Source organism: Cervus elaphus, chromosome 5 (genome assembly GCF_910594005.1).
Source record: "Cervus elaphus chromosome 5, mCerEla1.1, whole genome shotgun sequence".
Taxonomy (NCBI): Eukaryota; Metazoa; Chordata; class Mammalia; order Artiodactyla; family Cervidae; genus Cervus; species Cervus elaphus.
The window spans coordinates 82,693,181-82,715,718 of NC_057819.1; the positions used below are offsets into that span (position 1 = coordinate 82,693,181).

The window sequence follows — 22,538 nt, forward strand, 5'->3', positions numbered from 1 at the left end:
GGTATTCTCTTGCTCCCGACTAGTCAGTTTGACAATGCAATCAAATTAGTATCTCCAAAGTACTTATTTATTAGTTATCCATTAATTTAAAAAATATGAATGGAACATTTTATATTTGTAATTTAATATTCATCATTAGGCCTAGCCTTAAACATTTCTCTAGGAACAGATCAGAGATATATGTAAGTCCCCTTCACAGTTTCCCCAATTATTATTAACATTTTACATGAGTGAGGTATGTTTGTTACAACTGATGAGCCCATATTGATATTTTATTATTAACCAAAGTACATAGTTTACACTTGGGTTCACTTTGTGTTGTGTGTCCTGTGGTTTTTGACAAATGTCTAATGATTTGCATCCACCATTATAGTATCATACAGAATAGTCTTTGCTTCCCTAAAAATCCTGTGTTCTACCTATTCATCTTTCCCCTCCCTACCTTTGAACCACTGGCAGCCTATTCATAATTTTTTTTAAGGTTTTAAAAATAACATGTATTTCCTAAAAGTTAACATATGCATAATAGGAAATCATTTACTGCTATCTTCAAGTATACTCACTGTTCAAGTAGCACCTTTGAAAACCTAGACTTGCCTTAATGACAGCTTAATCCATTTATAGTTGTCTTATATATTTTTATCACTCTTTAAAGTATTATTTGTTATTGTATTAATTGAGATCCAGTTAAGAAAACAGAGGGAATAGAATACAGGAAATCAGTTACACACATGATAGGAGCGCTAAAAAGCCAAAAGGGAAGGTACAGCAGTATCTTAGTCTGACTAGGCTGCTATAATGAAAAAATCATAAGTGGGGTGGCTTACAAGCAACAGAAGTTTATTTCTCACAGTTCTGGAGGCTGGAGTTCAGTGATCAGGGCGCTGGCAGATTCAGTGTCTGGGACAGACAGTGGTCTTCTTACTGTGTTTTCGCATTTAGAAAGGGAGAGGCGTCTCTCTTGCACCTCATCTTTAATGGCACTAATCCCATTCATGAGGGCTGTGCCCTCATAACCTAATTACCTTCCAAAGACCCCCACCTCCTAATTAATACCTTCACCTTGGGGGTTAGGATTTAAACATATGAATTTTTGGAGCACACAAATAATCCATCCATAGCAGGCAAGATTAGGCAGCTAAAGCCAGCTACCATGTCTAGGCTGATGGACAAATGGAAGATGATGTTTCTGGAGCTCTGGGACTGGTGTCAAAGAGAAAAGCTGGAATCCCAGTGCACAGGTTCAGGGGGAGCAAGGCTATAAAGGAGAAGCAGCAAGCATTAGGACTGAGGTAGGGGACAGGGAAGATATATCTTGGCTTTTTGCCTTTCCTTCCACCTTCTAGTTTCCTGCTGATGTCTCCCACTGGGCAAATCGCAGCTGGAACTCAGCTGCCCAGGAACCTGGTGAATGCAGCTTGAAAGAGTCAGCACCCCAGTAATACCAAGGAGAGCAAAGTAGGGGAAGAAATGGATGTGAGAACAAAAAAGGGACCAAGCAGTAATCAATTCTTTTTAACTTTTAAAATAAACCTTATTGAGGTATAATTTATGTAACAATACACTTATTTAAAATGTACACTGGGATCATTTTTGACAAATGAATACACCTATATAAAACACCCAGTCAAGATATAGAACATTCTAATCCCTCCCACAAAGTTCCACTTACTCCTTTTCCATGAATCCTCCACTCCACGTCAGTCCTAGACAACCACTAATCTGCTTTCTGTGACTATAGATTAGTTTTGCCTATTCTAGAATTTCATATAAATGGAATCATGAGGTATGTTCTCTTTTGTGCCTAGACTTTTTTCATTCATCATGTTTTTGAGATTCACCTATGTTGTTGTGTTTATCAGTAGTTGTTTTTTTTTTTTAATTGATGAGTAGTATTCTATTGTATGAATATACCACAATTTGTTTATCCATTCACTATTGATGTACACCTGGGTTATGTCCAAGTTTGAGCTGTTATGAATAAAACTACTGTAAAAAATTTATATACAAGGGGTTTTTTTGGTGATGTGTGTCTGTGTGTTTGGTGGATACGTTTTCATTTCTTGTGGGTAAATATCTGGGAGATGGATTACTGGGTCATACAAGAAACTGCCTAACTCAACACTGTTATTTAACCTTTTTTTTTAAGTTTTTTATGATTTTTGGCCGTACCTCATGGCTTGTGGGATCTTAGCTCCCCAACTGAGGATTGAACCTGGGCCCTCGGCCGTGAAAGCACCAAATCCTAACCACTAGACCACCAGGGGAATTCCCCTTTTGAATCTTGAAATATCATCCTTAATCATGAATGTCCTTGAAAGAACATGTGCATTTCCTCCAAAGAGCTAAGGGTTAGAGAGAGAACAATTCTTATGACAAATCTAAAACAAAACTTTAAAAAATTAAATGCTCTTAATGCATATGTTTTTTATAGCTCTATTTTAAAATAGACAACAAGAAAGGGGATTAGGGAAGTATAAGAGGAGAGGAACTGAAAAGGAAAGTAAAGCAATGCAAAATAATGACTAAAAAGACTTCTTGACAATGGCAGAATCATCCTACACAGCTGCTCTGAGATCCCAGCACTGCTGTCAGCAACCTTCTGGCGAAGCTCCTCTGTCAAATGGATGCAGCAGGATCCATATTGATCTTTTGTAAAGAAATATCTTCATTAATATAAGCAAACACACCTCTCATTTATAGTAATGTAGAGGTGTAGGCTTTTTCTTTTACTCTTAGTAGTAATGTTTCCCCAACACATAACACTTCCCTTTGATATGTGGGTTGAGTCATAAATTAACGTCACAAATAAATGTCACCTAGACGAGGGAGGCAACTACATTACAAAGTAGGAAGGTGTTGCTTGATGTGAATTGTTAAGAGTTGACAGCTTTGTGCTCTTGAACTAAATGTCATTGTGTCAAATTCTGAGATATTAAATAGTTGTTGGAATGTAAAATTGCGGACATTTAGGTTTTGTACCCTTATAAGTTATGTCAATCTTTTCTAGACATTCTGAAATGGAAATGAACAGGTGGATTGAAAACAAAGGCAAATGACGAGTCTAAAGACTTTCTTGGCATCGCATAAAGAAGTTGCTCTACACTGGTGATATTTTAAACAAAACATGTATAAATACAGTTAGCTTGTCTGGAAACAGACTTATTTATTGGGTCTTACCATTTACCTTTGAGACAAAAATAAGTAGTTACAGAGGACTCATGCATTACTCAGTATACACTTTCTATCATGTATTATTTAATCTCAAGCTAACAAAGAGAATGGACGTCTATTTTACATGATGCCATAATGTACATTAGTGAGCTCAACCCACTTATTCTTAAAATAACAGTATCACATCAGGGATTTAGAATACAGTATTATATGAAAACAGTTGGCAGGGAGACTCCTTCTGCCATTAATAACTGACTAGAAATGTTATTTCAGACCCTAAATCCAACTGAAATCCAGAAGGAATAAATGGAGAGGATGGGGGGGATGTTTTGTGAACATGTTTTTCAAAGTGGAGGAAGAATCACTGTATTTTTGCTGAATTACATGCTGCCATGGCCATGGCAGTATGCAGTAATGATGCTGTCATCTATACAGCTGTGTAACAACACAGCTTCTCCCTCTCCCACTCCCCTCGGTAAGGCTTGAAAATAATAGGTTTGTGTGTAGTTTGGTAAGAAAATTAGAATAATTTAAAGTTGTTTCACTTTCAGTCTACAAAAATAGAGACTCAGGGGGATGGGGAAGAAGAGCAAACAAAATGTACCAAAAAATACAGATTATGTAATAAAGTATATATTTGTTGTTGAGTCACTAAGTCATGTCGGACTCTTTTGTGACTCCATGGACTGTAGCCCCCCAGGTTCTTCTGTCCATGGGGTTTCCCAGGCAAGAATACTGGAGTGGGTTGCCTGCAGACACTCAAGAAGGGTGTCTTGATGTGCTGGAAAACTGATGGCTTTGCAGTAAAAAGAGCTGTTTTTAGTCCTTGTTGCATCGCAATATCTTGAAGTCTCAGTTTTATCATCCATGGCATGGAATCATGGTAATACCTTGAGGCGCTATTACAAGGATTAAGGGGATGACTATAACGCATAAACTATAAAGCTTTTTAAAAATAAGGCTTGATAGACTTATTACACTGTTGAGTCTTCAAAGTCAGAGAAGAGTACAGGAAAAAGGGTCTAGAAAGGCTTTATAAGCTGACAATCTGGGTTCCAATTCCAATGCCACGACTAGGAGCTTCCACACCTTGAGAAAAGAAATGTACTTAATCCTGCTTCCTCTTTTTGGGAAGTGAAGATAACACCACTTCACAGAATCAGATGAGAGAATGAAGGCAAAGGAACCTACCTTTGTAGATTTGAATGCCTTCCCCTGCAAACTACTTATCAAATTACTGTCATCGACAACAGAAGGTGTTCACACCGTGGTATCTTTCCGCACATACGGACCCTAAGACATGACAGGACAGATAAGGAAAACTGAGGTGAATCCACATCAAGGGGAGACCAACAGCTAGACCGGGCGAACGTCTTAGTTCCCTCTTAACCACTTTGAGGTTAGGGTATCCACACAATGAAGGCATTCAGAGTTGGAGAGGGGACCAAGTCGAGTGCCCCTTTCGACTCTGTGGACTCGACGGGAGGGACCCTGAAATTCCTCCTTAGAGGCCGGTTGCCATGGCGACGGTCTCTAGGCAGCTTGGGCTGAGCTCTCCGTAGGGCTAGAGGGTGGGCCTCCGCCGGACCCCGCGCGCGCGCCCGAGACCAACTTTCCCTCCAGACCCGCGAGGGGCGGCGCGCTCCGCCCCCCGGCCCCGGGCCGCGCACGTCCGGGCTCGGCGGCGCGCACGCCTGCGGGAGCCCTCTCCAGGCAACCTAGTGCTGATCGCTCGTGCCGGCGCGGCCGTTAACCGCCCTTGCGGGAGCCGGAGGCTCGCCAGCAGCCCCCCTCCCCTTCGCGGGCCTCCCCCACCCGTTTCCCCGGTCGGCCTTGGGGCATGAGCAGCGATGGCCGGCTGCAGCCCTGAGGAGAAAACTTACCGGCGCTTCCTGGAGCTATTCCTGGGCGAGTTTCGCGGACCGTGCGGCGGCGGCGAGCCCCAGCCGGAACCCGAACCCGAAGAGTCGGAGCCCGAGCCCGAGCCCGAACTGGTGGCAGCTGAGGCGCGCGAGGCGTCGGTCGAGGAAGCCGGGGAGGCGGCGGCCGCGGGGGCCGCGTCGGAGGAGGGGGAGCACGAGCAGGAGCGAGAAGACCCCGAGCCCGAGGAGGAGGCGGTGGAGGAGGAGGCGGCGGCGGCGGCGAGCGAGGAGGCGGCGGCCCGGGGGCAGTCGGCCGTGCCGCCACCGCAGACCCGGCTGCCGCCGCTGCCCCCGCTGCCGCGGCCACTGTCGGAGCGCATCACCCGCGAGGAGGTGGAGGGCGAGAGCCTGGACCTGTGCCTGCAGCAGCTCTACAAATAGTTAAGTAGCGGGGCTCGGCCGGGGGGTGGCCCGCCGTCCCCGCCGCGCCGGCCTCGACGCGGCTCCCTCTGCCGCTCGAACTGCTCGCTTTTCCGCTCCTCATCCCCCCCGCCCGCCTCACGCCGGCGCCCTGGCGAGGTTGGAAGCGCCCCCGCTGCTCGGACTCGGGCGGTCGGCGGCGAGGTGCCCACGCCCGCCGCGGCCCCCGCGCCTCCCGCCGGGGCCCGGGAGCCGCCCCCCGCGCCCTCCCGCCAGGCCCCCAGCTTCCAGCTTCTCCCCGGCCGCCCACTTCTTTCTCCACTTCTCACACCTTTTCTGCTTGGTGCCTGGGAAGGTCCTTCCTTCTAGTCTTGAGAGCTCCCTCTTCCCAGCCCTCTCCTTCCTCCTGGAGGTTTTCCTCCCTCCCGGGTCTGTCTGTTTCCCGGCGCGAGTCCCCCCCTGTTGTTTGGCGGCGGAGAGACGCGGACTCCTTTCTAGGCAGGAGCTGCTTGCTAGGTGCTTCCTGCGTAACCGCAACAAAGATGATAATCCCGGTCCCAGATCCACAGGAGGGGAGACTGGAGTCGATTTTCTCCTGTTGGGCGCTCGGTGTTGAAAGTGTAGATGGCTTAATACACGGAAGCTTCGTATCGTAGTTTAATGATACTTGATAACTCATAATTGGGGGAGGTGGGAAGGAAATGGGGAGGGACGGGTAAGGAAAATTTTACCTGCGAGCCTTCAGGTGAAAGACAGAGCCGAAATTCGTTAAAGTGGAAAACTCTGGCTGGTTTGATAAAATTGCAATTAGGTGCAGTATTTTCAGTCCATTAAGTAAGTAGATGGGGTAGAGAGAAAGCAGATGGCTTAGCTACACAGATGAAAGTCTAAAATAGAAAGGTCAAGGCTTTGCCTTTCATCCCAGTTTTTATGGGCCTGAAATAGAAGCAGTTTACAATTGCGTTTCTTTCTAAATGGAATTGTTCTGAAATAATGACAGAGGAGAATACTAACAAGTTTCTGAGAACACTGGTAAACCTCTGGAGCCTTTTGCCATTCTGCTGATAGTTGTAATGAAAGGTGTTACTCTGTCCCCATCAAAAAGTTTACTACTGCAAGATTCACTGCAGTTAAGATCACTTCTTGGATTTTTTTAAAATCTTAGATTAAGAGAAGGACCTGGAAAGTAAAGGTTTTGTCTTTTTCCAACCCAACAAACACCTGATCAAATCATTCTTCCTGTTAAAACAGAAGCTTGTCAACAGGAAAAAGCACTGAACATACCTGTTGTAAAAGTGGACTGTGTTGATGTGTCCCATACTTTATACACTATTGAAATTTCAATTTTGAAATACTATCTGGTTACCAAAGTAATACTGCTTTTTGGGAAATGTAAAATGGCATGTAAAAACATCTTAGGAGTATTTCTTCCTGGGGTTTGTAAACAATCATAGAATAGAGTTTATGAAATATCATTTTTAATACTATATAGACACTTAAGACTTCTTGCTTAAAATAAAATGGAATTGTTTACTGAAGTGGAAAGATTTATCTCAGCATCAGACTAACTCTATTTTGACAATTTTACCTTTACAAATGCAATTGCAGAATTAAAGAAATACGCATTTAAACATTAGAGAAAGTCCATTTCAAAAAAAAAAAAAAAGAGTCATTAGTTTAGAGCAACTTTGAATATGTACCATTCAAGGTTTTTTAAAAATCTGTATAAAGATGATGGTAGGTAGATGTGTGTTTTGCCACATGGAAAGGAAGCAAGATTTTCAATACATGTATAAACTAGAAAAGTATTCAGGTTATAAAATGGCCATCTAATTGAGGAAGTTTAGATTTGAAGTAAAACTAGCAAAATTGAAGTTGGAAAACATTATTTCACTTTAAATCAGAGATTTCATCATGTATACTGTTTTGTGCAGAAGCTATTAACTTATGTTTTACTCAGATATAAAATGCCTGGCTTGTTTATGTAAAGTATCTTCAGGGTTGTTAACAGACTGAAAAAAAAAAAACAAACCCCAAAACCTAAAAGTCTCACAGTTTAAAAACACATACTTTTTGTGCTTTATTTATTATGTATGAAAGAAAATCATACAACTTGGCCACAAGAATCAGTACTGGAAGACATTGTAGAGATAGATCATTTTCTTGTTCGCTTCATTTTACAGAAGAGAAAACTGAGGATCCTGATTCAGAAATGACAATTTATGTACAAATGGTTTTCCAGCATTTTTCAATATAGTTTTTGAACCTCAAAATTCTTGAGTTGTCAAATTTCCTAGGAAAAGTTGAGTTATCAAATTTCCTAGGAAACACTTTGAGATCATTCTAATTAGGAATATGTTGGAATTACTAATTTGGGGGAGGTGAAGTTTTTTTGTTTCTTTTCTTTTCCAAAATATTTTCTCAGATACCCACTCTCTCTTTATTTTGGGAATTCTTAATATTCTTTAGAAACTGTCATGCTTGTCAGAGTGTGCTAAAATACTTAAATGAAGTTACTTGAAATATATATTCACCAATTTCACAGTTGAAACTAATGTAAGAAGAAACTAGAACCACTTTCACAAGTCTCTAGACTATTTTTTCTGTCAGTATTTTATAAATATATAGTATGAAGCTACAGAAAAAAAATAAAGGTGCTTACTTTCTCAATACTGTTTATGTATACACTGGCTGAAATTTTACTTCAAAAAATATAGTGAATGTTTTCCCCAGCATTTTGCTTCTCTCAGAGTTTAAGAACAGTAGATATATTTATCATTCTTCATTTTGGTAAACTCAAAGCTTAGGATTAGCTTGAGATAAGCAGTTACTTAGGTAAGTAAAGGATCAGGTTTAAATCGACAAAATATAGTTATAATTAGCAACTTGAAAGTTTTTCAGTATTTGTGATAGAGTTTTTGCTTTTAATGGGAAATATGTACTTAATATTTCTCTGCTAGAAAAAAACATGTAACATTTTGAAAGAAAAATTATTTGAAATGTTAAAAATCCCCTAGGATGAGAAAGATCTCTGTTGTGGGCTATAAATACTTTTTTTTAAAGGCCCATTTAAACAGTTTTGTTTCAACTAATTAAATCTTTAAGAATGAATAATAAATTCCGGCAGTTCCTTAGAACTGTTTAACTGAATTAGTCTATTCCATGTCAATAAAAAATTCCAGTGATTTGGAATCTTCAGCTGCTCATGTAAAAATTATCTCCTTTACTCCTGTAAACTAAAATGCCCCCTAAGAGAGTAAAATAAATTCTAATGATGCAAAATTAGGATTTTTGAGGTTAATGGATCTCTTTGAAAAGGTGGAGGTAAGATATTTTATAGCTTTGAAATAATTTCAGATAAAATTTACAGCTGATCTTATAGCAGATATGAATAACCTTGGATAGGTTGCATAGGTCAATGCTGTATTTTATTTCTCTATGTTATTGTATGGGGGATAAATCTATTTGTTTTAACCCAGAAGAAACAAATACTCTGAAGTCTGTATTAGAGCTACATGTCAGTACATTTTTAGAGCAGTTGTCTCCTCAGTTATTCATTTAGTCTGGGTTGGACTTCTCAAGGAGGGGGAGATATTTTGGTAGCCTGGCAAAGTTAAATACTTACAGATGGTTTACAGTAGTAATGAGGGTGGCCACTTTAAAAATGGCTTGGGAAAGAAAATCATTGTTTATAGACACTAATAATTCAGTTGTATTGAATTATGTGACTCATTAATGACTTTGAGATAGATTAGAAAGCCATTAAACTTTGACTGTGTATATATATGAAAAAATACATGGATGGGAGTTAGGCCACTCATTTAGATTCCCCCCCCCCTTTTTTTTTATTGTTAAAAGTAGTAAGAAGTAGCAGAAAAAAGAAAATAGCAACCGTTTGGCGTAAGCCATAATTTTCGGGTTTTTCTCCTACATCTTAGACTGCCACTTCTCTGTGAGCTTTTAATACTCTGCCTAACCCTTTTATATTGTTGTTTGGTCCTTGGCCTTTTCAAGTTTGGTTGGCTTATTTGTCTGTCGTCAACATCAGTCTCTCCCATGATTTTGGTTATTGTAGTTATGCTAATAGCTCCCAACTCTGTCTCCATCTTTGCTTTGACTGCTAATGGAATGGCTCTATCCAGATGTCTAAAAGTCTTCTCAAATTAAACTGTCCAAAACTGAATTTGATCTTCCATCTCTCTCTGTCTCCCCCACAGAAGACAAAGCTAAAACTTGATTCTCTTTTTAGTGGGTTTATCCTTGATTTCTCCTTCTCTCCTCCTCACGTTCAGTCAAATTTTGCCTTATAAATACCTCCTAAATATGTCCCTCGCCATCGCTGCTGTCATTGCTGTTTCTTCCCAATCTTCTCCAATGTATTTTCCCCAGTGTATTAATAGTAAAGTGTTTCCTCTAGAATCTAGATTATATAGACTGATTAATTGTCACCCATTGCTTAAATATTTTACTGTTTACCCGGTATTAGCCAAACTGGGGTGAAAGGCACAGCTCTCCAGTCAGACACAGCCAAGTCTGCCCGAGGCAAAAGTTGCAAGGAGTTAGGGTCCAACTATAAAGTTAGAGGGAAGGAAGAGTGCACAAGACCACCCTCACTTCTGACACTGACTATAATTTTCAGGTTTCTTAAAACTACCTTCAGATTTGATAATTTGCTAGAAAGACTCACAGAACTCACTGAAAGCTTATTATATTAATGGATTATGGTTCAGTATAAGGAAAAGTTAGAACTTAGAACCAGCCAAAGGAAGGGATGCATGAGCTGCAATCTGGAAGGGTTTCAGATGTGAGGCTTCCATTGTCCTCAGGGATGTGTCCCTCTCTCATGGAGTCTTGCCAGCCCAAAAAGCTCACCTGTTTCGCTGTCCAGTTTTTATTGGGATTTATTGGTAGATTGCTCACATGGTTGAACTTATTAATAGTTTCCAGTCTCCCACCCCAGGCTGACACCAAATGATCCAAGGGGCCCACCATGAATAACAAAGACACTCCTGTTACTCTAGAAATTCCAGGGATTTAGAGGTTACCTCCCAGGAGCTGGGGACAAAGGCCAGACTTCTTTTTGGCAAGGCCAGTTCTTTATTGTATACCTTCATCACCTATTTCTCCATTGCCCTACAGATAAAATCCAAACAAGCCCTTATAATCTTATCAGTCCCATCCCTGAATCACTGTCCACCCACTCCATCCCACCCCTAGAAACTATACTTCAGCTGTTTTAGACTATTAATGTATTAGTTTGAATGTGCTGTGTTTGCTCTTACCTCTGTACCTTTGGACACAACATGTTTGATCTACCCTGCTCTCCCACTCCGACTTTACTCTGTCCAATCTTTAACCCATTCTTCAAGTCTCCATTTCACATCGCTTTCTTTGTTCACCAATCTCACACTCATAATGAATTAGATGTCTCTTCTGTGTCTCCTTACAGAACACCTAGTGCTTATTTCTCTTGTTCAGTTCAGTTCAGTCGCTCAGTCGTGTCCGACTCTTTGCGACCCCATGAATCGCAGCACGCTAGGCCTCCCTGTCCATCACCAGCTCCCGGAGCTTACTCAAACTCATGTCCATCGAGTCGGTGATGCCATTCAGCCATCTCATCCTCTGTCGTCCCCTTTTCCTGCCCCCAATCCCTCCCAGCATCAGGATCTTTTCCAGTGAGTCAACTCTTCGCATGAGGTGGCCAAAGTATTGGAGTTTCAGCTTCAGCATCAGTCCCTCCAATGAACACCCAGGACTGATATCCTTTAGGATGGACTGGTTGGATCTCCTTGCAGTCCAAGGGACTCTCAAGAGTCTTCTCCAACACCATAGTTCAAAAGCATCAATTCTTCAGCGCTCAGCTTTCTTCACAGTCCAACTCTCACATCCATACATGACCACTGGAAAAACCATAGCCTTGACTAGACAGACCTTTGTTGACAAAGTAATGTCTCTGCTTTTTAATATGCTATCTAGGTTGGTCATAACTTTCCTTCCAAGGAGTAAGCGTCTTTTAATTTCATGGCTGCAGTCACCATCTGCAGTGATTTTGGAGCCCCCCAAAATAGAGCACTTGTTTTTTTTTTTCCCACAGATATTTATGTATCTTGACTAGTGGTCTTCAAACTAAGGTGTACCCAAGATAATCCATTTCAGTGAAGGAATAAAATATTAAAATCTATTTCTTTGTGTACAAAATATGAACTTAAGAGCATCCCCTGGCAGTCCAGTGCTTAGGATTTGGCATTTTCACTGGCATGGCCCAAGTTCAATCCCTGTTTGGGGAACTAAGATCCCGAAAGACAGGTGGCATGACCAGAAAAAAAAAAGGAGTTAAGTGCTAGTAATACTTGACGTATTGATTGAGAATGGCAGCTTGTCCTGTGTGACAGCTGGCTTCATGTTAAATACCATACATGAGGTATCCTGATGGCCTGCAAGTTCCTTGACTTAGAATTGACAGTGGCACCTTTCCTCCAATTTTCAGAACATTCTGGATTATTGCTGTTTACCTACTCTCATTAAATGGATTCCTTAGTTGTATTTAACAAAATTAACCCTCACAAAATAGATAATTGACTTAAAAAATTCCTGCAAAGAAATCATAGGTTGAACATATTATTTGTAATGCAAGTGTAAGAAGCAACAAAACTTGGAAGCCTATACTTCTGTCTTTAGTTTTATTAGTTTTTTTAAAGGGTGATTATATTTGATGAGAAATCTGTGAAAATGTAAGTATTAAGTAGTTTATATAGAATACAGCATATTCAAAGAAATACTGATAATACTGCTGGTGAGAGTGGTACGTATGCATGGATATGCATGTATGAAATTTATATATGTATATATACACATCCACACATGAGAAGTGTATATCTACATTTAAAGTGGGGTATTCATAATGTTACAAATGATTTTGATAAAGTGCTTGAAGGCAGTTGCACTAGATTATTAGCTACATGTTTGCCATCAAATCCCTAGGCCAACAATGACGGGGACATATACAACACACGATAAATCCAGTGAATGAGCCAAGAGATTAAACACAAAATATTGTTCCTAACTATTTTTAAACTGCTTTTTGAAAAACTTAGTAAAGTTTTGTATTCTCATATTTTAAAACTTTTTATTATAAAAAATTTAAAGTATATAAAAAGTTGTGTACTTACTGCTCAACCTCAGCAGTGATCAATTTGTGGCCAGTCTTTTTTTCATCTATACCTTCACACATCTCACTCTACCTCCTGTGTAATTTTTAAATGAATACACAGTAATTTAATCACAATGCTATTAGACATTTTAGGTATTACCAGTTTTTGGTTGCTCTAAGGATATTTTGATGGTCATCCTTTGAGCAAACCTTTGATTTTCTTAGAGTATATTTATAAATAGTATATGGTGTTGGGATTACATTAAAGATATTCACATATTTAAGGCTTTTGGTACATAGTTTTTAAATGTCTTCTAACAAAGTTTTGTTAGTTTACTGTCTGAGAAGATATATATATAAGAAAAAGATAGTTGATATTATGAAATGATTTAAACATTTACAAAATAACAGAATAATAAAAATATCCATATACCCCCATTCCAAGAAATTATGATTAAGATTATTTTAAGGAATTAAAGCATTTCATACATAAATTAACATTTCATATGAAATTGAAGACTTTGTCACTCTCTTCTATGAACTCATTTCCTTTTCTTTCTTTCTAGAGGTAATCTGGGAATTTAGGGAATGTAGCCCTCTGCTCATTTTATATTTTTACTACCCACATATTTGTATGGTCAAAATTTGGGTGGCTTTTTTGTTTTTGTTTTCATAAATAGCTTTCTTGAGACTAACATTTTTAAAAAAGATTCATTGATACATACAAGAGTTTTTTCATTTTAGCTACTATATAGTATTCTGTATGAATATACTATGATTTATTTATCTAATTTCCTATGGAAGGACAGTCAAGTTGTTTCTAATTTTTGCATGTTCTGTACTATAATGGCTAAAAATTGCTGCTCTTCTGGGTAAATCGTGATATCTCAAAAGCTTAATGTAATGTTAGTTTATTTCTTGCTCAGAGAGTACTTTGAACGGAGAAGGCACTGTGTTCTATGGAGTGATTAATGGACTCAGGCTAGGAGAGTTTTTCATTTTTGGTCTATGGTTTCCAAGGTTGCTCCAGGCATCAGCGTACATCTAGCAAACATAGGAGTGGAGAATGGTATTAGAGGCCAGACCTTAGAAGTGGCATATACAAGTTTGTTCACTTTCCATTGACTAGCATTAACCCCATTTGAAAAATTGAAAGACACGGTGAATTTATTTTATTTTATTTAACCCAATATATTCATATATACAGAAGGGGAAAGACTAGAGGTCTCTTCAGAAAAATTGGAAATGTCAAGTGAACATTTCACCCAAAGATTGCCAAAATAAAGGACAGAAATGAGAGCAACCTAACAGATGCTGAAGAGACCAAGAAGAGATGGAAAGAATACATGGAAGAACTGTACAAAAAAGATCTTAATGAACCAGATAACTATGATGGTGTGGTCAGTCACCCAGAGCTAGACATTCTGGAGTGTGAAGTCAAATGGGCTTTAGGAAGCACTGCTGTTAATAAAGCTAGTGGATGTGATGAAATTCCAGTAGAGCTGTTCAAAAACCCAGAGGATGATGCTATCAAAGTGTTGCACTCAATATGTTAGCAAATCTCTAAGGCCCAGCAGTGGCCACAGGACTGGAAAAGGTCAGTCCTCATCCCAGTTCTAAAGAGGGATAGTACTGAAGAATGTACTGAGAAAGCGCTATGCTTGTAAGGGGTCATTTGATTAGATCAGGCCCACCAAGATAATCTCCCTGTCTTAAGATCAACTTGCCCTATAATATAGCACAATCACCGGAGTGATATCAAGTTAGTATTCAGAGATTTTAGCAATTAGTTCAGGGAATCTTTGGAAGACCATTTCAGTATTTTTCTTGCTACAGTAGAGAAGCAAGATTGAAGAGCATTAATTATTTTGAGGTCTTTTGATTTCACTTCTAAATGAAAGAAAAATACTTTTTACCCATTTCTTTTGGTCTCCACTCCCACCACTGTGGTCCAAACTTCCATCAACTCTTAGCAACCCATAGCAACTCTCCTAGCTGTGCTTTAATCACAGTGGTCTTGACTTTGTTCCCAGAAACTGCCATGCTCTGTCCTGCCTCCGGGACTGCACTTTTTTTTTCTTTTCCCAAGCAACTTTCCCCCTTCTCTCCACTGTCCAGCTCAACCGTTAGGTCTTAACCTAAAATATATCTTCCTCATAGAGGTGTTTCTTTACCAAAGGTCTAAATTAAGTCTTGGTTTTTGGTTTCCATAGTATCTTTTTGCTTTTTCTTTATATCTACTTACCATAATTTATATATATATATATTATTTGATGTCTCTGTCCCAGACTGAGGGCAATAGATAAAGAATGTTTTGTTTACCTTTGTGTATCCAGCACCTGGTGCAGGTCCTGGCACATAGTAGGCACTGTTAAATATTTATTGACTAATCAATGAATCTTCAACTTTTTCTCTGCTCTGTCCAGGTTGTTTCCTTTCTAGATTTTTATAGGCCTATTCTCATTACCTTCTTTCTCTTTGTTATTATTTTCTTCCTTTCCTTTACTCTGAATGGTGAAGGAGCTTGGCTTCTATTTTATATGGTTACTGGTATATGTGGCTTCTATTTTATGTGGTTATTGGTATGTGTTAACATTTTCATCTAGCTGCAGAAATATGTTTGCAGTTTTCATTACTGCAAACTGTACAGTCCAAAATGAAAATTTTGTGAACTTGAGTATTCTTATGTAAATTCTTCGAGAATACTGTGAACAATGACAATTTTGAAGCAAAATAATACTTTATAGAGAGTCAGTGAAAGTCGCTCAGTCGTGTCCGACTCTTTGTGACCCCGTGGACTATACAGTCCGTGGATTTCTCCAGGCCAGAATACTGGAGTGGGTAGCCTTTTTTTCCAGGGGATCTTCCCAATCCAGGGATCAAACCCAGGTTTCCCACATTGCAGGTGGGTTCTTTACCAGCTGAGCCACAAGGGAAGCCGCTATAGAGAGTCTTGAGCTAGTTAAAGGGCTTCCCAGGTGGCTCAGTGGGAAAGAATCCACCTGTCAATGCAGGAGATGCAAGAGACACGGGTTCTATCCCTGGGTTGGGAAGATCCCCTGGAGTAGGAAATGGCAACCCACTCCAGTATTCTTACCTGGAAAATTCTGTGGACAGAGGAGCCTGGTGGGCTACAGGCCATGGGGTCACAGAGTCAGACATGACTGAGCACAAACGCACATTACATTACCTTCTTCGAGCTAGATAAAAGGTTGAGATTGTTCTTAATTCCTTGTGTGTATTTTCCTTTAAGATTTTACCTTCCAGTGTATAGCTCTGAGGAAAACTAGCCCATTACTTCCTGTTTTAGTTTCAAGTCATCAAAGAAAAAGAGCCAAAAGACTTTAACACAGTACTGTAAATCAACTATGCTTAAGTTAAAAAAAAAAACAAAACCAAAAGACTAATCTGCTGGGTTAGAAATATCAAAGATAATCTTTTTCCAAGTGACTTGATTTCATAATGAATATAAGATTCCTACAGAAGCATTACAATTTTTGTCTTTTATGGATTTGAATCTTTTGACCTACTTTCTACGGAACCACAAGGCACAGCCTCTGATCTTTGATATTTATACAGTGATTTCTTATTCACATTTTTTCTACTTTGTGAATCTTAGAAACTAAAATAAAAACTGGTTTTTAGTAAGCTTGTTTTTTGAGAAGTGTATTGTGCTACATCCAGTTTTCACATTTGTATATAAAAGCATCAAAAAATGTAATGCTTTTAAATTGGTATATATGGTATTTATAAAATTGTGTTTGGGGTATGTGATATATAAAATTCTTTCTTAGGCTAAAAATCTAGAGGGCAGAATCATGTTGTAAGCATGTTCTTTACTGAACCTAACAAGTTATGGTATAAATATGAGAGGTGATGCCATTAAATTTCAGGTTATCATGAATTTTACAATGGGAATGACCTCTGAAGTTTTGCAATTTGATTTCTGGCAACACTGAATATTAGTTCGTATAGTCTTGGTGTAGGCAACTTATTAATAATCTCATATATTACTTAGAGACTTGTTATTCACAGTTTATGTACACACAATTGGATAACAAAAATATTTTTAGTTTTTCAAGATCATATGGAAAGTTAACTGTGCATCTAAAAATAATTTTCAGTCTTTTAAAACAAATAAATACAACTTTGCATTTAAATGCCCTTTACCAGGGTAGTCTCTAATCATAAATATCTTTCTGTAAGACTTAGTTAACAGTGTAAACTTGCAGAGGTTTACACCTCTGTACCTGAAATACTAATTGTACAACTAGTAATAAGTAACAAAGTCGTAAACTGCTCCTGTTTCTGTTATTGGTACTGCATTTATTGAGAGCTTGTTCAGGCACTGCTTTATATTTAATAACTCACTTAATCTTACGAAAAGTGTTTGATGTCAGGTTCTATTATTAGCCCAGTTTGCAGATGCCGAGTCCAAGGCACAGAAGGCTGAAAGAACTCAAGTGTTTACTATCAGTGGTGTCACTAGGACATGAACCCAGGCCGACTGACTTAAAGGGTTGTTGCTTTGACATTCATTTCATGGTTTTCATGCTATGTTACAAATGTGTTTATATGGGGAAAAATCTCGGTAAAGATGCAGTTCAGTTGTTTGAATTTTGACCACCACCATTTCTGAGTTTAGGCTCTTGTTTCTTGCCTTGATTACTTTGGTAGCCTCCCAACTAATGTGCCTGCCATTAGTCTCTTTCCCTCTAATCTAGGCTCCCTGAGTTTTCTGACATAATTGAATTCATGGCAGTTCTCTAAAGATACCAGATTATTTCTTGCCTCTCTGCCTTTGTAAATGCTGTTTCTTCCTCATGAAAATCACTTTCTTGGCTAACTTAATTTACTTTCTCAGGGAGAGAGGATGGTTGGATTTTTATTTTATCTTCAACCATAGCATCCTATATTTACTAACTGTAAATAAAGAACATGCTAGGTTTTTGCACCAAATATTTTTGTAAACTCTTGCCTCTAATGAAAGATAAGGAAAAACTAAAAATTTGTTTGCTTATTAAAAGCACAATTTGGAATCCAGAAACTCTTTAAATAATAGACTGAAAGAAGTTCATAACTTGGGATATAGCTCATAATAATGGCAAACAAGCAAACATCCCTATTCACTCACTCAGGTGCCTGGAGATATTTTTTTCTGTATTGTAGTTGTCTAATCCTGCAATGTGTTTCAGTTTTTAAACTTTAGTATTAACTGTTGAAGTAGACAAAGACACCTCTTTTCTATACAGTTTTCATGCCTAATATCATAACTATCTACTCAATATAGTGTCTCTTGGAAAGAAATCCTTTCAAAAAATTTTAAGCATAAACAGTAGTATTTTTTGTTCAGTTAATTTGCAGTGTATATTAATGTCATATATTCAGTATGTAGTCTTTTAGAAGCCTGTAAAATACATACTGGTCATTAATAAGCAGTGGATTATAAATTAACAGAAACCTGTGATCACTTGTATTCTAGAACTGTTCTAGAGTCATTATTGTAGTAAACCATTATTTCTTTGCATAATGCACTCAAGAATGGTTCAAAGACAAGAGTGGTTTATCCTTCGGAATCAGAATGTCATTTTAAGATTTCTTTGCACACACTGCTTTATTTCTGGCTGTGCTGGGTCTTTGTTGCTGCGCGTGGGCTCTTTCTAGTTGCGGCAAGTAGGGGCTACTCTAGTTGCGGTGCATGAGCTTCTCATTTCAGTGGCTTCTCTTGTGAGGAACAGACTCTGGGCACAGAGGCTCAGTTGTTGCGAGTTGCTGGCTCTAGGGCATGCTAGCGTCTCGCAGGCCCTAGAGGGTGCAGGCTTCAGTAGCTGTGGTGCACGGGCTCAGCTGCTTCACAGCATGTGGAATCTTCCCGAATCAGGTATCGGACCCATGTTGCCTGCATTGACAGGCAGATTGTTATCCATTGTGCCACCAGGAATTCCAAAATTCCATTTTATATATTAACATATCCAGTTTATGGATAAAGATCAAAATACATTGAAAATCAAATATAAAAATAAAAGCATTCTCTCAGAATGAGGCCTTTTATAAATACTTGATCAAACGAGTTAAACATTAGGATGGAAAAGTTCATTAAATATTATATTAAGTAATTAGTAATTTTTATATTCCTACATAGGTCAAAATTACCGAACCATGAAAACTGAATTTCTTCTCATTTCCCCAAGCACTATGAAAGAGATTTGAATTAAAGTTTGCTATGTTGAGAATTTCCTTAATTTTAGAAACCTGTTTATTTTACTGCAGCTTTTCTAAGAGATTGTCTGAAAAAGATAACCTTATGTGTGACTTGGTGATTTTTGTGGTTAATATATGCCATGAAAAAATTATTATAGTATTCAGTTCATGAAGCATTTATGATCAGCATTTATGAGCATTTATGTTCAAGTAGGATATCGAATCATTTGGTATTTTGTAATATGTATGCTGCTGCTGCTAAGTCACTTCAGTCGTGTCCGACTCTGTGCGACCCCATCCCTGGGATTCTCCAGGCAAGAACACTGGAGTGGGTTGCCATTTCTTTCTCCAATGCATAAAAGTGAAAAGTGAAAGTGAAGTCTCTCAGTCATGTCCGACTCTTCGCAACCCCATGGACTGCAGCCTACCAGGCTCCTCCGTCCATGGGATTTTCCAGGCAAGAGTACTGGAGTGGGGTGCCATTGCCTTCTCCATGTAATATGTATAATTAGTAGTAAATCCTAAAAACAGTATGATTAAAGACAGTGTCCTGTATTGAAACTGATACTAATGGTGTTTATTTTCTTTACTTATTCACTTGTTTTCCACCTCATTACAGAAAGGATTTCAAGTAGCAAATTAATTTTACAATAATGGGAGTAATATTTATTTAGTCATCAAAAAATTAAGTATCTACCATGTGCTAAGCATTGTGCTACATGCTGTTTATACAGAAATAAAATACATGTTCCTTTCCTCAAAAAGTGTGCGGTTTAGAGGAAAAGCCAGACAAGTCAACCAGCAAGTATAGTTAATAATAAAAATTATTATTAACCCTGTTATGTATGAGGTTATATACTAAGCACGTTGCATTGTTATTTTCTATTTTTAAATCAAGAAATTAATGTTTAGCAAGATTAGTTAACTGACCTAAGGTGACAGAGGAAGTGGTGGGGTGGAATCAGAACTTGAATTCAGATATGCCTGACTCTATACTGGAGAGTAATGCAGTGATGCAGTGACACAATGATGCAGAGGATTTTATGGGGACTGGAAGGTGGGTGTGCCAATGTAAGCTATTAGATTCTAGAAGAAGATGCTTAAATTCAAGTTTAGAAGACTAAATAGGAATTAGCAAAGAAGAGGAGGGAGCTGAAAAGCATTCCAGTGGAGAGATTACCTTGTGCAGAGGCGTGGAGAGGAGAAAGCGTAGCCCAGTTGGGACTTGTCTGATAAGCCCTTATTTTTCTGAATAAAGGGGAGTAAACCTGTAAGAAAAACTGGAGAAATAACCCCTAAATCATTCATTCATTCATTCATTTATTCAGTCAGTATTGGGCATTGTAGACTCTGTATTCACTGCATCTCTGGGATGATGGACTTTTTAAAACTACAAGTCATAGAAATACCAGTAATGTTAAAATGCCACATAATCAGGAACCAGAAAAACCTTATGCTTTTTCTTCTGTCCTCTAATTTTTTTTTAATTTTTGGCTTTTAGAACAATGACTTCTAAATTATAAAATCTCCCTCTTTTCTGATCATTTCTTTCATCATGCTTCTTGATGCCAACTAGGGTGAAAATTTTAGAACTGAAGACTGCCTAAAGTGTTCTCAGTTGAACTATGCCTAAGTTCAGTTTACTGCCTAAAAATTTATGAAAGGCTAAGTATGCTTCTCTGTGTCAGTATCCACTGTATGAACATCGTTCAGAGGGTAAATGTACTGGAAGTATAAAACAGATCCTTTCAAGGACATGTTTAGAGAGAGAAGCACGTCAAGCTGTTGGGTGGAGATACAGGACAACACGAGACCATGACCCAGATTATACATCAACACATAAAACCTAGGAGGTAGGGAATGATTTTTCTGAGTTTGAAGGAATGATGTTTATCATTAGGACATATTTATCATTCGGTGATATGATTGATTATTAGTTTTCTCCATCTTTAAAATCTGAAGAGACAAGTTTCAACACTCATTTCAAATGCTGTCTTCTAGTAGAAGAATTTCCCTGAGGTCAGCTAGAAGTAATTATTCCCTCTCTTGAAGTCCCCAGCATTTTATCTGTATCTTTTTAAAAGCATCCAATAATTCCTGCATTTTTATAATGTCATTTATATGCATGTCTTATCTCCTCTATTAAACTGTGCATACCTTCCTTGAAGCAAAATTCATATTTGATCCCCAGCACTAAGCTTTGCACATATAAGGCACTGAGCTAATATTTAATGAATTAAAGCATAGCATCCCTATCATAAACTAAATCATGCAGGCAGTGTTTCTTTTTTTGGCCACACAGTGTGGCCTGTGGGATCTTGGTTCCCCAACGAGGCATCGAACCTGTGCTCCCTGTAGTGGAAGCATGGAGTCCTAACCACTGGACAACTGGGGAAGTCCCAGGGCAGTGTTTCAAAGTGTTGCACATGAATCCCCTACTTCGGAATCATCTGGAATGTTTTATTCAAAATGCAAGTTCCTATACTCCTGCCCACACCTACTGAATAAGAATTTCTGTGGTTCCCAGGAATCTTGTGAGTAAAAACACTAGATAATTATGATGTACATTAAAGTTTGAGAACCCACTGCCTTAGGGAGAATGTAAGAATCCAAGTTAAAATTGAGTTTACATTGAATTACAGATATACTTACTGTTAACAATAATAAAGTTTAAACCATAATGGAAAAGACTTTGAAAAAGAGTGAATATATAACTGAGTCATTTTGCTGTATAGCGGAGATTGGCACAGCACTGTAAATCAACTATACTTCAATTTAAAAAAATAAAAAACAAAGTAACATTTTGTAGGTAGCATGTAAAATGAAAATATAAGAAGAGAAAAATGAACAGAAAAGTATTTTCAGTGCAATTTTTCTGTATGTCAGGAAAGATCAGTGTTCAGTATTCTAGAAATTTCAGTCTTAAACAGCATGTTTAATCTAAAATAGTGATGCTCATTTTCTATAAATGCATTTGAAGTAAAGCCCCATAGTTTTATAACTGAAGATGAAAAAAAGATGCTTTGAACATTCTTAATGACACATTCTTGTATTGCTGTATGCATAGATGTCTTTTAGGGCATAATTTCCTATAAGAGAGTTTGTGACTCATGGTTTTATTGTAAGATGTAGGAGACTTCCCTGGTGGTCCAGTGGCTGAGACTCTGAGCTCCCAAGGCAGGGGTCCAGACCCCTGGTCAGGGAACTAGATCCCACATGCTAAAATTAAGACATGGTACAACCAAATAAGTACCTAAATAAAGTATTTTTTTAAATAAAATGAAATATGTATAAACATCTATTCATTTATTCGTCGAGTACTTACTGAAAATTTGCTATATACTAAGCATTCACTGGGGCTTCCCAGGTGGCGCTAGTGGTAAAGAATCCACCTGTTAATGCAGGACTCGTAAGAGACCTGGGTTCAGCCCCTGAGTCAGGAAGATAGATCCCTTGGAGGAGGGCTACAGTACTCTTGTCTGGAGAATCCCATGGACAGAGGAGCCTGATGGGCTATAGTTCATGGGGTTGCAAAGAGGCAGACACAACTGAAGTGACTTATCTCACACGCAAGCATTCAGTATTCTAGGTATTGAGGATAGGATGTTGTGTAAAACAAAGTCCCTGCCTTTAGGGAGCTTAAATTCTAGTAGGAAATTCTACATAAAATAGGTAAATACAGAGTAACGTCCGTGTAAGAGTAAGTTAAAGTTCTGTTTATTAGACAAATA

General features: G+C 38.6%; 1 protein-coding gene and 1 long non-coding RNA gene across 2 annotated transcripts in view; one reads left to right on the plus strand and one right to left on the minus strand.

The window, feature by feature from the left end:
* Nucleotides 1–2,429: 2,429 nt before the first annotated feature.
* On the minus strand, nucleotides 2,430–5,193 carry LOC122694285. Its single transcript, XR_006341160.1, has 3 exons — nucleotides 5,058–5,193; nucleotides 4,366–4,467; nucleotides 2,430–2,649 (listed from the first exon to the last, which is right to left on the minus strand). It is a non-coding gene; the product is annotated as an uncharacterized LOC122694285 (long non-coding RNA).
* PPM1E (protein phosphatase, Mg2+/Mn2+ dependent 1E) overlaps nucleotides 4,851–22,538 on the plus strand; it is a 228,705-nt gene continuing 211,017 nt past the window's right edge. Inside the window, exon 1 of the mRNA XM_043902820.1 lies at nucleotides 4,851–5,476. Within this exon, the coding sequence (XP_043758755.1) occupies nucleotides 5,025–5,476 (452 nt within the window). The 5' untranslated portion in view covers nucleotides 4,851–5,024. The remainder of the gene's footprint in view (nucleotides 5,477–22,538) is intronic.